At 44.7% G+C, this 17,017-nt stretch overlaps 1 protein-coding gene across 1 annotated transcript in view; it reads right to left on the reverse strand.

The window, feature by feature from the left end:
- Nucleotides 1–16,673, reverse strand: part of SLC9A2 (solute carrier family 9 member A2) — a 42,621-nt gene extending 25,948 nt beyond the window's left edge. Inside the window, exon 1 of the mRNA XM_063304937.1 lies at nt 16,153–16,673. Coding sequence (XP_063161007.1) covers nt 16,153–16,441 — 289 coding nt within the window. The 5' untranslated portion in view covers nt 16,442–16,673. The remainder of the gene's footprint in view (nt 1–16,152) is intronic.
- Between the last annotated feature and the right edge of the window lie 344 nt (nt 16,674–17,017).

The raw sequence follows: 17,017 nt of genomic DNA on the forward strand, positions 1-17,017 counted from the left end.
TCAATTAATCTTGTAGTTTTGCAAAAAGTTCCTTAAAAGGGTATGCTTTATGGTTTAGCTAATGAGATACAGTGTTCTGGCAAGTGTCAACACTGGGCCAACATCCTCTGGGGTGGGATGCTTGGCTCTTTGGAAGGAAAACTCTACATACTAGAGCTGCAGGATAGACCAGGAAGTCCAAAAAGTATCCCAGAGAAAAGCAATGGCAAACCATTTCCATAGTAAAGGTAAAGGTTTCCTTTGACATTAAGCCCAGTCATGTCCAACTCTAGGGGGCAGTGCTCATCTCCGTTTCAAAGCCGAAGAGCCGGCGTTTGTCTGTAGACACTTCTGTGGTGATATGGCTGGCATGACTAAATGGACCGCCGTTACCTGCCCGCCGAAGCGGTACCTATTAATCTACTCACATTTGCATGTTTTCGAACTGCTAGGTTGGCAGGAGCTGGGACTAGCAACGGGAGCTCACCCCGTCACACGGATTTGAACCACCGACCTTTCTTATAGGCAAGCTCAGCAGCTCAGCAGTTTAACCCGCAGCGCCACCGTGTCCCTACCATTTCCATACTACTGCCAAAAACCTAAGTAGATATGCCCATGAAGTCATTCACAGTGATTGGAATCCTGAATGAGTTGTTTCCTTCAGTATATTTCTATTCATAGGATATTCCCATCTGCACACAAGTTGTCTCCTTTTTCACTATAGCCTTTGAGACTCTCTACTTTTGCTCTGGCATGTTGGGGAACCTACCTAAAATAATGCAATCTTAAGGAAAAGAGAAATCACATCCCACATCTCAGACACATCCCAGATGTCAGTCCTATCTGTGAATGGAACAAGATCTACAGGTATTTCAGGCAGTAGTTTGTGGTTCTGGACAGTAATATGGGGCTGTTTGGACTATGAATGTACAGATAGTCTTCCACTTATGACCATGCATTTAGCAACTGTTCAAAGTTACAACAGTGCTGAAAAAAGGGACTTACGACCGGTCCTTGCACTTACAACTGTTGCATACTGATATGTAGGCATGCATTGTACGCTGACCTTGTTTGAGTTTGCAGATCTCATGCTTGCCTGTCACTCTCTTCATCAAATCATTAAAGGATGTTCTAAGTCTAAGTCTTTTTCCAATACTATCCTGTTGCCATGGGCTTAACACATGATTCAGCACCTGTTGCTGTCCTAGTGGCTTCTGGATACCTTCTCCAAGGTCATCTCACTACAGTTAGTCAAGTCTGAGGCTGCACCACCCCAGCTAAAGAACTGGATGTGATCCAGGATGCAAAATGTAAAGTTAGTGAAAGGAAGAACTCTTGAAAAGGTTTTCTAGATTTGCCTGAGCAACTGAAGATCTCATGGTCTTCCATGCCTACCTAATGGTACAGGCAAGATTAAAAGTTGGACTTTTAATGATTGGTGATTAATTATTCATGAATTACTGAATGACTGTTGAAGCTTCTTGGTGGAGTATGGGAACGGCAGCTTCTATATTATATATTCATAAGAACTTCCACTGACCCCTAACATTATTAAAGTAGCTCACTCAGAGCTTTCCATCACCATCCTGCTTTATGGATACTTGTTATGGGCATATCAGAGATGACTACTGCTTGCCCTTTTCTTAAAGCTGTCTCAGACCAGCTGTGGTTAACTATTTATTTATTTATTTATTTTCTATCCTGCCTTTATTATTTTTATAAATAACTCAACTCAAACATACCTAATATTCCTTCTTCCTCCTATTTTCACCACAACAACAGCCCTGTGAGGTGAATTGGGCTGAGAGAGAGTGACTGGTCCAAGGTCACCCAGCTGGCTTTCATGCCTAAGGCGGGACTAGAACTCTCAGTCTCCTGGTTTCTAGCCAGTTGCCTTAACCACTAGACCAAACTGGCTCTCTACCTACCCATAATGAATGTTGTTAAAATGGACACACAAAACTAATCTATTAATTCTAAAGTCCATACATCAACTCAGCAATCACTAACTAATGAGCAAACAATTATGTTGTTCAGAATTCTTCACAAACAAAACTAATAGTGGAAGGAAAAAGATAGAAGTTGATACTTAAATCATGACATCCCCAATAATTAAGCTTCAGGTCCTTTAATCAAGATGAAAATAGATCAAATATTGTAAAACATATGGGAGGTAAGCAGTTACCACTAATACTCCTTTAAGAATTACAAGAACTGTATCTTGCCTGAATGATTAGAAAATGTATATGAACTACATGCATTTGCTTACAGTACAAAATTTTACAATATTAAACATGTATTAATTTAAACTTCAGCAAAGGATCGTAACCTTGTTGTGGTGCTGGAGCTTGAGCCATGAGCTTGGGTGAAGGGCCACCCCTTGACCCACGCTCAAGGGGTGGTCCTTGATCAAGCTGGAGCTTGATGCCATGAGCTTGGGTGAAGGGCCACCCGAGACGGGAAGGTCATGACAGAGAGGTCAGACTAAATGTGATCCCTGGAGAAGGTAATGGCAACCCACCCCAGTATTCTTGCCGTGAAAACTAAATGGATCAGTACAACCAGAGATATGTCGGTATACCATCAGAAGATGAGACCCCCAGGTCGGAAGATGGTCAAAATGCTACTGGGGAGGAACAGAGGATGAGTTCAACTAGCCCCAGACGTGATGACGCAGCTAGCTCAAAGCCGAAAGGACGGCTAGCAGCCAACAGTGCTGGTGGTGAACGGCGAATCCGATGTTCTAAGGATCAACACGCCACTGAAACCTGGAATGTAAGATCTATGAGCCAGGGCAAATTGGATGTGGTTATTGGTGAGATGTCAAGATTAAAGATAGACATTTTGGGCATCAGTGAACTGAAATGGATTGGAATGGGCCACTTCACATCAAATGACCACCAGATCTACTACTGTGGACAAGAGGACCACAGAAGAAATGGAGTAGCCTTCATAATTAATAGTCAAGTGGCTAAAGCAGTGCTTGGATACAATCCAAAAAACGATAGAATGATCTCAATTCGAATTCAGGGCAAGCCATCTAACATCACAGTGATCCAAATATATGCCCAACCACAGATGCTGAAGAAGCTGAAGTAGAGCAGTTCTATGAGGATCTGCAGCACCTACTGGACAACATGCCTAAAAGAGATGTTATTTTCATCACGGGAGACTGGAATGCTAAGGTGGGCAGTCAAATGACACCTGGAATTACAGGTAAGCATGGCCTGGGAGAACAAAACAAAGCAGGACATAGGCTGATAGAATTTTGCCAAGACAACTCACTCTGCATAATAAACACTCTCTTCCAACAACCTAAGAAACGGCTTTATACATGGACTTCACCAGATGGACAAAATCAGATTGACTACATCCTTTGCAGTCAAAGGTGGCAGACATCTATACAGTCAGTAAAAACAAGACCTGGAGCTGACTGTAGTTCAGATCACAAACTTCTTGCACAATTTAGGATCAGACTAAAGAGATTAGGGAAGACCCACAGATCAGTTAGATATGAGCTCACTAATATTCCTAAGGAATATGCAGTGGAGGTGAAGAATAGATTTAAGGGACTGGACTTAGTAGATAGGGTCCCAGAAGAACTCTGGACAGAAGTTCACAACATTGTTCAGGAGGTGGCAACAAAATACATCCCAAAGAAAGAGAAAACCAAGAAGGCAAAATGGCTGTCTGCTGAGACACTAGAAGTAGCCCAAGAAAGAAGGAAAGCAAAAGGCAACAGTGATAGGGGGAGATATGCCCAATTAAATGCAAAATTCCAGAGGTTAGCCAGAAGAGATAAGGAATTATTTTTAAACAAGCAATGTGCAGAAGTGGAAGAAGACAATAGAATAGGAAGGGCAAGAGACCTCTTCCAGAAGATTAGAAACATCGGAGGTAAATTCCAGGCAAAAATGGGCATGATCAAAAACAAAGATGGCAAGGACCTAACAGAAGAAGAAGAGATCAAGAAAAGGGGGCAAGAATATACAGAAGACCTGTATAGGAAGGATAACAATATCGGGGATAGCTTTGACGGTGTGGTCAGGGAGCTAGAGCCAGACATCCTGAAGAGTGAGGTTAAATGGGCCTTAAGAAGCATTGCTAATAACAAGGCAGAAGGAGACGACGGCATCCCAGCTGAACTGTTCAAAATCTTGCAAGATGATGCTGTCAAGGTAATGCATGCTATATGCCAGCAAATTTGGAAAACACAAGAATGGCCATCAGACTGGAAAAAATCAACTTATATCCCCATACCAAAAAAGGGAAACACGAAAGAATGTTCAAACTATCAAACAGTGGCACTCATTTCACATGCCAGTAAGGTAATGCTCAAGATCCTGCAAGGTAGACTTCAGCAATTCATGGAGCGAGAATTGCCAGATGTACAAGCTGGGTTTAGAAAAGGCAGAGGAACTAGGGACCAAATTGCCAATATCCACTGGTGTCATGTTCACCGTTGCAATGTTTGATTTACATCGTAACGTCTCGCATGCCATGGTGCCGATGCGCATTCCAGTTGGGAGGGAGCTGCTGGGAGACCTTGTACCAGGCTGTATGTCTGTTTTCTTGGGGATGGAATGTGTTTGGGTTATCGTGGGTCTTCAAGGTCTTTTTACCCATTGATTAGCTGAACTCGTTAGGGGCACCTGGGATGGGGAACTTGAAACGGTTGTACGGGGGGAGGGCTTACATTCGCACCAAGGGTTTTTACTTTGTATTTGGCGCGCTTTTGCTCATTCTCAGCTTTCTTTGTACTTGCACACTATTCTAAATAAACCAGATTTGATTCAAGCTATTGCTTGTGAGTCTGAGTGTATTTTAGGATTTAGGATTACATAAAGCTGAGAATCTTTGTAATTCCCGTTAACTCCTTCCAAGGTATTCCTTGCGAGGAAAATTAGTTAGTGATGACCAAGTCAAGACCAACATCCGAGCAGCTGGAACCGCAAGCTGATCCAGCACCGAAGAGCCCCATTCCCACTCCCCCCGACTTTTCGTTCTACCAGAGGGGCTCCAGCTCAAGCCCTGAGCTGGGGGGATCCAGCGATGAGGGTGAACCCAGGGAGGAGGTGGCTGGGACTTCCTGGAAATATTGGTTCTCCTTGACTAAAGTGGCCCCAGGGCAGCGACCAGACGCCCGACAAGGGGAAGACTCACTGACTCCTGAGAGGGTGAGAAGGTTGGAAGCGAAGATGGAGTCGATGGAAGATCTGCTGAAGACCCTGTCAATTGTGCTAGTTGACCAGGGAAGCCGCAATGGGAGCCCTCACTTTCCGCAGCCCTCCTCCCCTCCTCCTAGCGGACAGCAGCTGGTGTGGGGTCGGAGGAGACATTGCGACGGGGCAACACCATGGAGGGGGTCCATTGGGGTGTCCTGGGCCCCTACAGCTCAACCTGCGACTGGGTCCCCTCCAACCGGGAAGGTGGCAAAGGACTTTGCAGTCAAATTTGATGGGGACCTCACCAAACTTTCCTTTTTCTTGACCAACGTAAAAAACTACATGAAGCAATACGGGTCGTGCTTCACCTCAGAAGAGGCTAAGATATCAGCCATCACCCCTAAGCTGAAGGGTAGAGCAGCGGACTGGTATGTCCAACTGACCGAAGCGGACGCTCCAGAGCTTGGGTTGTTCGACGACTTCATGTTTGCCTTGAAGCTCTTTTTTGAAGATCCCCTAGCCAAAGCCAGGGCTAAGGAGGCACTCAAGGACCTCACCCAAGGACCCAGGTCAGTAGCTGATTATGCCCTTGAATTCAAAGCTTTGGCAGGCAAGGTTCCCGACTGGTCACAATCAACCCTCATTGAGAGATTCAAAGAAGGACTCAACCGGGACGTCCTCAGGTGGGCACTGTGCAGGGATGATCCAGAGTCCCTGTATGAGTGGATCTGCCTGGCCGGAAAAGCTGAGCATGCTCAGCGCACCTATATGCAGACCCGTCGAACCGAGAGGATGACAACCTGGTCATGGGGAGCCCGGAGCGGAGCAACAGCTGCCCCACCGAGCCACTGTACTGGCGATGAGGAGAAGGAGCGCCACTATGCGTGAGGGCAGTGCCTCCATTGTGGGAAGGGAGGACATCGAGCCGCTGAGTGCCCAAAGCTCAAGTCCGGAGAGCGGACAACAAGATCACCCCAGCCATCACGCCGGATGACCGCAGCCAAAGGAGCCACTGATCTGGAGGAAGCCCTGTATTTCTATGCAGAGGTTGAGGAAGAAAGAAAAGAGCCGGTGGGAAATGCCAGCCACCTGCCCTAAGCGGCACCCTGGGGCAGGTGGAGGAAGATGGGCGTGAGGATGCTATGGTGAGTGCTGATTGCCCCACCCTAGCAGTGAAAGTGAAGCTGGGCTCCCGCACCCGAACCACAGAAGTTTGGACTCTAGTTGACTCTGGGTGTTCGAGATGCCTCACCCACCTGGATCTAGTAACTGCCCTGGACCTGCCCAGTTTCCCTCTCCAGCAATCTTTACTTTTTACCCAGCTAGACCATTCAACAGCGGGGGGGGGGGGGGGGGTCCAGCAACTCACTTTACTGGGACTGTAGCAATGCAAATGGGGAGCCACAAAGAGGCTTTAAAATTCATCATTGCCCCTGTGGGCGATCCCATAGTAATCTTAGGAATCCCTTGGCTAACTTGGCGGAACCCCTATATAAACTGGCAACACCGAACCCTTACCTTTAGCGATGGGTTTTACCAAGTCCCTCCAGTGGGGACGCCCTTAAGTGGGAGGGGAGCCAGGGCTGCAATTGCAGCACCGCGCCCCATTGTACTACAGCTCGAAGGGCTGCCGGACTGATACCAAGACTTTGCAGATGTTTTTGGGGAAATGGAGGCAGACCAGCTACCACCCCATCGTAAAACTGACTGTGCAATTGAGATTCTCCCCAACACGCAGCTGCCTAAACCAAAAATTTACCCAATGACCAAAAAGGAACTAGAGGCATTGCGCGAGTTCATTGACAAAAACCTGGCACGAGGCTTCATTGAAACTGCCAATTCCCCAGTGGGCGTGCCTGTCCTCTTTTGGGAAAAGAAAGATGGCACCCTCAGACTCTGTACGGACTATCGAGTGTTAAATTCAGTCTCCCTATGTAACAAATATCCTCTACCCCTAATGAAAGTCATGTTAGCCCATCTGTCAAAAGGGAAAATTTTCTCTAAACTCGACCTCCGGGAAGTCTACTTTCACATACGCATACGGGCAGGAGACGAGTGGAAAACCGCATTCAATTGCCCATTAGGCTCCTTTCAGTACAAAGTTCTCCCGTTTGGCTTAGCCGGCGCACCTGGAGTTTTCATGCAACTCATTAACGAAGTGTTACATGATCACTTGTTTAAGGGGGTCTTAGTCTATTTAGACGATGTACTGATCTACACTGAAACCGAGGAGGAGCACGAACGCCTTCTTAGGCAGGTGTTAGAAAAATTGAGGGCAGCCAAGCTGTATGCCAAACTGTCCAAATGTGAATTTCACAAAACCCAACTAGACTATTTAGGCTATCGGGTCTCTGACAGAGGGATTGAGATGGACCCTGAGAAAATTAGGGCCATCTTAAATTGGGAACGCCCTCGCACCCGATGCCAACTGCAAAGTTTTCTGGGGTTCAGCAACTATTACCGCCAGTTCATCCAGGGGTTCGCTGAAATTGCCTTGCCCCTTACCGACCTACTTCGCATGAAAGGGTTACGGGAAACACATAAGATAAAACACCCTGGGGCAGTGTTGAATTGGACTCCAGAATGCCAGGCTGCATTCGAGAAACTAAAGACTTTCTTTGTTACGGAACCAATTCTGCAGCACCCTGATCCTGAACGCCCCTTTGTTGTCCAAGTAGATGCCTCTGACTTTTCTATTGGAGCTGTATTGCTGCAAAAAGACTCTGACAACATCCTGAAACCCTGCACTTATCTGTCCAGGAAGTTTTCTGAGACTGAGCGCCGGTGGCATGTTTGGGAAAAGGAGGCTTTTGCTGTTAAAGCTGCTTTAGAAACTTGGCGCCATCTCCTTGAGGGGGCTGCCTACCCGTTCGAGGTTTGGACGGACCACAGAAATTTGGAGGCTCTCCACACACCCCACCACCTGAGCCCCAAACAAATTCGCTGGGCTCAATTTTTCAGTCGGTTTAACTTCCAACTGAAGTTCATACCCGGCAAGAAAAACTTTCTCGCGGACGCTTTGTCCTGCTTGCCGCAAGATTTTGACCACACCCCTCAAGTGATTGGTACTGTCCTCTCTTCACCACAATTGGGACTGGCTGCTGTCACCCGAAGCCAAACCCATGCCCTGCCTGCGCAGAGCACCAACCCAACCCCACCCCGCAAGCCGCCGCTCCCTTGTCAATTACAATCAGACTTTCTGCAAGCAGTGAAATCTGACACTTGGTTGCTAGCTAATCGAGACAAAGTATCCTTTAAGGATGAGCTCGCATGGGTCGGCCACCGTCTTTATGTGCCTGAGACTATACGAGCTTCTGTCTTACAATGCTCCCATGATGATAAAGTAGCAGGCCATTTCTGGTTCGTCAAGACCCTGCATTTGGTCCGCCGCCAATTTTGGTGGCCCTCGCTCTGGTGGGATGTCAAAGACTATGTTGCCTCTTGCCCTGTCTGTGCCATGTCCAAACAGAAAGTGGGGAAGCCTCAAGGTCTCCTCCAACCTGTTGCTAACCCATCTCGTCCCTGGACTGAGATTTCTATGGACTTTATCGTCGACCTCCCACCCAGTCAAAAGAAAACTGTCATTTGGGTGGTCAAAGACTTTTTCTCCAAACAAGCCCATTTCATTCCATGTGCTTCCTTGCCATCTGCTCAGCAGCTGGCTCGCCTCTTTCTATGCCACATCTACTGTCTCCATGGCTGCCCCTCCTGTTTGGTGACCGACCACGGGACACAATTTACCTCCCAATTTTGGCGGGCTTTTTTGAAACTCAGTGGCACCGAACAGATGTTGTCAACGGCGTCGCATCCAGAGACGGACAGATCTACTGAAATTCTTAACTCCACCCTGGAACAATTTCTTCGCTCCTACACCAACTACCATCAAGACAATTGGGTCAAACTTCTGCCCTTTGCAGAGGTTGCTTACAACAACGCTGTCCACGAGAGCACTGGGAAGACCCCCTTCCAGGTTTTCAGCCAGGACTTTGTTCCCATTCCTGAGTTGCCTCAAACCCCACCCCCCAACCCCTGCTCAGCTTATGATTGGGCTGCGCAGCTGGCTGACTCCTGGCCAATCATTCGGCAGGCTCTGGATGATGCCCAAGCCTCCTACAAACGTCATGCCAACAAACGCCATTCTCCCCAACACACATTTAAGGTTGGGGACTTGGTTTATCTCTCCACAAAGTTCATCAAATCCCCTCAACCTTCCAAGAAGCTCGCCCTGAAATATATTGGGCCATTTCCCATTGTGGCTCTTATCAATCCTGTTACTGTCAAACTTGACTTGCCTCACAATTTAAGATGTTTACACCCTGTTTTCCATTGCAGCTTGCTCAAGCCGGCTTGCTCCTCCACTCACTGGCATCCCCAACCTCCTACACCTCCACCGATCATGATTGATGGCCAGCAACATTTTGAGATCAAAGAGGTCATCGACTCCCACAAGCTTCACAACTCCCTGCAGTACCTAGTTTGCTGGAAGCACTTCCCCCACCCTGAGTGGGTGCCTGCTCGACACATCAATGCTCCTGCTTTAGTTCGCCGCTTTCACCTCACTTACCCTTTCAAGCCCGCGGCTTGATCCTGTCTTTCACCGTTCTTAATTTTCTTTTGCTTTGCTTTCTTTTGAGGGGGCGGTATGTCATGTTCACCATTGCAATGTTTGATTTACATCGTAACGTCTTGCATGCCATGGTGCCGATGCGCGTTCCAGTTGGGAGGGAGCTGCTGGGAGACCTTGTACCAGGCTGTATGTCTGTTTTCTTGGGGATGGAATGTGTTTGGGTTATCGTGGGTCTTCAAGGTCTTTTTACCCATTGATTAGCTGAACTCGTTAGGGGCACCTGGGATGGGGAACTTGAAATGGTTGTATGGGGGGAGGGCTTACATTCGCACCAAGGGTTTTTACTTTGTAATTGGCACGCTTTTGCTCATTCTCAGCTTTCTTTGTACTTGCACACTATTCTAAATAAACCAGATTTGATTCAAGCTATTGCTTGTGAGTCTGAGTGTATTTTAGGATAGGCAACCATTACAGCTGGATAATGGAAAAAGCCAGGGAGTTTCAGAAAAACATCTATTTCTGTTTTATTGACTATTCTAAAGCCTTTGACTGTGTGGACCATAACAAATTGTGGCATGTTCTTAGTGGTATGGGGATACCAAGTCATCTTGTCTGCCTCCTGAAGAATCTGTATAACGACCAAGTAGCAACAGTAAGAACAGACCACTGAACAACGGACTGGTTTAAGATTGGGAAAGGAGTACGGCAGGGCTGTATACTCTCACCCTACCTATTCATCTTGTACACAGAACACATCATGCAACATGCTGGGCTTGAGGAATCCAAGGCTGGAGTTAAAATCACTGGAAGAAACATTAACAATCTCAGATATGCAGATGATACCACTTTGATGGCTGAAAGCGAAGAGGAACTGAGGAGCCTTATGATGAAGGTGAAAGAAGAAAGTGCAAAAGCTGGCTTGCAGCTAAACCTCAAAAAAACCAAGGTTATGGCAACCAGCTTGATTGATAACAGGCAAATAGGGGGAGAAAATGTAGAAGCAGTGAAAGACTTTGTATTTCTAGGTGCAAAGATCACTGCAGATGCTGACTGCAGTCAGGAAATCAGAAGATGCTTAATCCTTGGGAGAAGAGCAATGACAAATCTCGATAAAATAGTTAAGAGCAGAGACATCACACTGACAACAAAGGTCCACATAGTTAAAGCAATGGTGTTCCCCATAGTAACATACGGCTGTGAGAGCGGGACCATAAGGAAGGCTGAGAGAAGGAAGATAGATGCTTTTGAACTGTGGTGTTGGAGGAAAATTCTGAGAGTGCCTTGGACTGCAAGAAGATCAAACCAGTCCATCCTCCAGGAAATCAAGCCAGACTGTTCACTTGAGGGAATGATATTAAAGGCAAAACTGAAATACTTTGGCCACATAATGAGAAGACAGGACACCCTGGAGAAGATGCTGATGCTAGGGAGAGTGGAGGGCAAAAGGAAGAGGGGCCGATCAAGGGCAAGATGGATGGATGATATTCTAGAGGTGACGGACTCGTCCCTGAGGGAGCTGGGGGTGTTGACGACCGACAGGAAGCTCTGGCGTGGGCTGGTCCATGAAGTCATGAAGAGTCGGAAGCGACTAAACGAATAAACAACATTAATTTAAAGCAAATGTGCAACAAGTTTGATTAAAATCGAAAGTTACTACAAATTATAGAATTTTTGCTGTTCCCACTGCTGCTTCAGAAACACCTCAACAAAAAATGTATCAGATGCAAATGCCCTGTAATCTTGCATAATCTGGGTGACTTCCAGATTGTGAAATTCCCAACCAGCATTGCCACTGCTGAGAATTCTGGAAGAACACATTTAGAGAACACTAAAGTTGGAGAAGGCTGCTAAATATTTTCTTCATACATTTTAGAGCTAAGCTATGATATCAAAAGGAAGTTTGAACTTTGATAAACATTTGGGCAGGGGCTCAATGATAACAAACAATATTATTTGTAGGAATTATATTTTCCATTCATAAGCCCACTAACTTGGGAGAAGAAATTGATTTACATCTGAATAAATATGCTTAGAAGTCCATTGCCAATAATCAACAATTTATCTCCTATTATTTGCTGAATTGCCCACGGTTCTGTAAATCATTTTACTTTTGCTATGCTGAAATGGTTCACCACAGGCATAGAGTCACCTTTCAGGCAGAGAACATTCATGTTTATCCCATCACTCCACATTTTCCATGCTTCAGCCGTTTAATTATACATCTTGTAATTAAATGGAAGAAAAACCAGAAACCTGTAGTTCTTTATTATAGTTCACTGCTAAAGTTGCAATTCATACCATTATACTTTTCAGAATACTGAAAAATATACTGAAATGACTCATCCATACCTTTTTTATTGACAAGTGATTTTTGAAAAATGTCAAATTTTTACATCTAACTTTCCTAGGTGTTTAGGAATAGAAATCATATTGTACTTGCCCCATGCAGTAAAGTAGACAAAAATTTATTATGTTATAAATTGTTTGTATGTCTACAATTAACTTTTGAAATGTGTTTACTGCACTTATTCCTGATAACTAACAGCCATGATAATCAAGAGCAATCAAAACTAATAAAATAAAAACCTATACTGAAGTGCCAAACTTTTTCATACTGAAACTCTGTTAGTCTCTAGTGGTATTTTTGGTGAGATGAGAAACCTACTTACCTGTATTCATTTTTATTTAGGTGAACAAAATCAACTTCACTGCAGTCATAGACCATTATAAAAAAATGTAATATAACAAAAAGGTGGTAAAGTACCTATAGGATTATCACACTTGCTGTAAAGCACAAGCACTTACTCAGGTGTTAATTCCATTGTAAAAAACTAAGAACGCATGCAATATAACAGAAAAAGTAGTAAAGTAACAAGGTCATCATATATGCTGCACAGCACAACTACTCAGGTGTTAATTTGTCAGGCCTTTCCATAATTTGCAAATGGTAAAACAAAACTTTGCCCCATTTAGGGAAAAGATAGATGAGTTCTTATCTGAGAGTAGCTGCTTTAAATAGAGTAAGTCTGAGCAAGTAGGATAGCTAGCTGGAAGTCAGAATATAAGACAGACACAAGTGTCTGCAGAAATTTAATAGTAAATGGAGACAGCACCACATGGGCATAATTTATTCACTTTCAGAATTTTCTTGAACTTTCTTCCTGTGACTGATGTCGTAAGGGTAAGGACATTGAAATGGATAAGGTTAATGCCTGTAATGGCATGTGGGAATGACATTGGGAGACAGGAGGGAGAGCCGCAGACTGAACAACCAGTGTGTAAAATATATCTCAGTCCACAAAAGGAGGGAGGGCATGGGAAACATTTCAGAAGGGACCCTCCTTATTTTTCCAGAGAGTAAAAGGAAAGGAGGGGATAAATACTTTCAATCTTGCAAGATTCTATGAATGTAGCCTTACAATAAATATAGAGCTAGTACTCCTGGGTATGCTGCTTGTCTGGACTACCCGGAAGGACTAACAATGCCCTTCTGAATTTAGGACACATAAGGTGATTCAGAACAAAATAAAGAACAATACTAAAATTAGTAAGTATGTTTTAAATGGCATGGTTAGTTTTATGAAATTGGAAGACTTTATTGCAGTTATTAACCAGCGTAAGTTAGATTTATCAATATTATTTCTTTTAAGAAAGGATCCTTGTAGGATCAGACCAAAAGTCTTTCCTGTTCAGTGTGTTGTTCCTTTACAGTGCCCTACTAGATGTCAGTGGGAAGGCCTCAATGGGCAATAACATTATTCTACTGTTGTTGTTTTCAATCATTTTATGTGGTATTTAAAGGTCCACTGTCTCATATAGTTAGAAAGTTAGAAAGTTCTCACAGTTTTTGACTGATTGGCCAATAGCCATAATAAAATATGTTGTTAATGTTGTTAGTCATTAATAGCTTTATTTTCCATGAATTGACCTAATCCTGCTTTAAAAGTAGCAGAGCTGATGGCCCTCATAGTACTGTATAGAAATGAATTCCATAGATAGTGTAATGTCCAGAGTTGAATATTTCCTGTCATCATCTGTGAATGAACAAAGAATGAGACTTAACCATTATTGTAGATGCTAATTTTGGGATTTCATGTGAAGTACACACAAAAAACACTTCATTTGTGTAAAAAAAAAATCTTATAGCATATTTTATATTAAAATATTTTGAAAACTTACAGTATTTGGAAGTGTACACACTGTACTGCTGCCATCATCACATTATCCAATTGTATCCTTAATAATTATTATAAAACTACTGTGAAGGGTTCTTTTTTTTTTTTTAACTTTCCAGTCTAGCCCACAGTCTTGGAATTTAAGAAAGTTTTCTATCTTAATACTAACCAGGCTTAACTGTGCTATAATTTCAGGCCCAAACAAGTTGGTCAGCTGCTGTAGCTTGTTAAGATGGTCCCATTGAACTGAGGAGAAATGTGGGCTATAGCTGATACAGACAATTTTCTGTATGTCAGCTTCATTGATTTCTGAGACATACAGAACTTTATACTGAAAGTTTACATTCAAATCAGTAGATTTTGAACCTAAATTTTATTTCAAGTCAATATTCTCATTAAACAAGGGGACAAGTCACATCACCCTTGTAGGTCATTGTTGTAAGTGATAAACCAAATATTACAACCATACAAGCAAATGAATTAGTATTACACTGTATTAAATTTTATTCACTTCAAAATTCATTATCTACCTCTTCAGTACAAAACTTACAAAATGTATCCTAATATAAAATCAAATAATAACAAATTGATTTTAAAATAAATAAATATGATCAAATTAAAGCAATTCAGGTTTTGCCTACAGTATATAACCACCTTATGCTTTTCTCTAGGGAAAAAGTCCCAAGACTGAGGTGACATAATAAAATATCCCAAGCTGTTATTTCAAGTATTTATTTATTTCCTGGCATGTAATATTTCCACAACAGAATACAAAATTAAACAATATAACTGAATACAGAAATAAAACAGCTAAAATACAATAGTACATGAATTATGTATGTGGATGGATGGGTAGATAGACAGATCTATCTATCAAGCAAGCAAGAGCATAAGGAGTTCAACGTCCTCATCATGAACTCTTAAACACTGAAGCAATAAAACTTTTTCAACGTGCAACTACATCGTAACCAAGTTTGTACATGCTTGATTACTAGAGGGGACTTTCTAAAGAATAGACAGGACAAGATGAAAGGCAGCTTTCATGGATGCGCTTTAATCACTAGCCTTTTCTCCTTTGATGAGCATGAAAAATGTCATCCAAGGCAGATCTAAATAAGTTGAAACCTTCATGTGGAATGAGCTGCTTCCTGAATGGACTCTCAGGAGCACACATACCTACCAAAACAGAAGATGAGGGATCTTCAAATAAATGATTCCAGGGTAACTGAAGTATTTTAAAATAGATATAACTAGATGTTCATATTTCAAACCCCCTCACATTTCAGTGGAATAATGGAATGCACACACATCCTTGAGCTGAGCTCACTCCTAGCCATTGCACAGACTTATCCATGTTCTTTTCTTGGCAACAATATGGAAGTGGTTTGCCACTGCGGACTTCCAGGTATCTTTTCTTCCCCATTTCCTAGTCTAGTCAACTGTCTGGCATTTCCTGGTGGTCTCTCACCTAAGTACTGAACAGGTCTGACCTGCTTAGCTTTTCTGACATAAGCAAAGGTCAGCTGAGTGATATTATCAGTTGTGACATTTTCTAGAGATCCCAGCATGATTAAGAAGTATTTATACAAACCTAAACTGGAGTTGGTCTTAATACATCAACGTTAGAATCGCTGAAATAATCTGAAACAATTAAATCACACACACACACAGGCACACACACAAATACAGAGGGAGAGTTTACTGGGTATATAAAGTGTTTGAGATATTGCAACATTTCCGTGTTTAGGGATCAGGAATCTCCTCTCTTTCAGTCTTACTCTATTTCCAGAGAAGCAGGGATAAAACCTTTCCGCGAAAACCAGCTGATTCTACACCAAAGAAGTTGTAACAAAGGAGTCCTTCAACGGGATCCTTCCCTATCTAACTATTCTGCTCTGTTGCTTTCTCTGATATAAGAGGAGTCCGACCTGATCACTTCGGCAAAACGAACTTCAGGGAGAAATCTTTGTCACGCAAACGGAGAGGCTGGATTTCCCCTGTTCCAGTTTTCCAGTGATATCTGACCTCTCCAACCTCTCGTCCAAATCTCTTTCACCGTGTTTGACAGGATGCCAATTTATCACTTAGGAATGTTTGGCTTCAGAAAAAGACTGAAAAACCCGATAGTGCTGGAGGACCAATTCGTAGAAGGCACCCGTGACGCGCATCGCACCCGCCTCCCCAAAACACCTGTTCTGCAGTCACCGCGCCGACGCCGTCCTGGACCCGAAGAGGGTTAAAACCCTCTGCGTTTTCCTTCACTTACCGATCTTGGCTAAGGAAGCCAGGAGGATCCAGAGGGTGATCTCGAAGGGGATTTGCACGTGCGGGTAATCTAGGGTAAAGACGTGAAGCCTGGTCTCCTCGAAAGGGGTCCCAGTCGGTCCCTGCAAGATGCCTGTTCCGGGACTGGGACGGATGGCTGGCATGGCAGCCGGTTCGCTCAGCTCTTTTTCCGTGGCGGCGGCGGCGGCCACAGACTGCACAAAGCCAGCGAGCAGGAGCAGCGAGGGGCCGATCCCAGGACTTCCCGGGCAACCCCGAGTAGCACCCATTGAGTGGCTGCGCTGCCGGCACTCTCCGCTCAGCTGGAAGGGGAAGCAACGCCGGCGCCAGACCGGTTCACTTCTAGCATGCTGGTGGTCCTGCCCTCGCCGCCCTCGCCGCCTGCAGGGGGAGAAAGAAGTCACGCGGGGGGGAGAGGGAAGGCGGGCCGGCCAAGCACGCCCTCTTCTCCTCCTCCTCCTCTGCCGGTTTCATCTCCTCCTGCCCGGCCGGTGGGGGTCACCTCCGAGCTCCCGCGAGGCTCGTCCTTTGCTCCCCCCACCAACGCCCCTCTCCTGCAGAGCTACCTCACGAACCGCTTCTTCCTCACTTATGCACCTGCAGGCGAGAGGAAGAAGGGCGGTGACAGGCCGGGCTGGCAATTAGCGCCCGTGATTGCCAGTTTTTGGCAGCCCAAAAGAGAAAGTTTCCCACGCAGGCAACACCCCGCGTCTTCCTTCAACCGGGAACGCCTCGGGTTCTCTGAAGGTCACCCACGTGGAGACAACCTTTGCAGCCGGTCCAGCCTTCTCAAAGCCCGGCTGTTCCCAGCGCGCGCCGCCCGAGCGCCGGAAAGGGGCTGGGCG

The sequence above is a fragment of the Candoia aspera genome, chromosome 5, assembly GCF_035149785.1.
Source record: "Candoia aspera isolate rCanAsp1 chromosome 5, rCanAsp1.hap2, whole genome shotgun sequence".
NCBI classification, from domain to species: Eukaryota; Metazoa; Chordata; class Lepidosauria; order Squamata; family Boidae; genus Candoia; species Candoia aspera.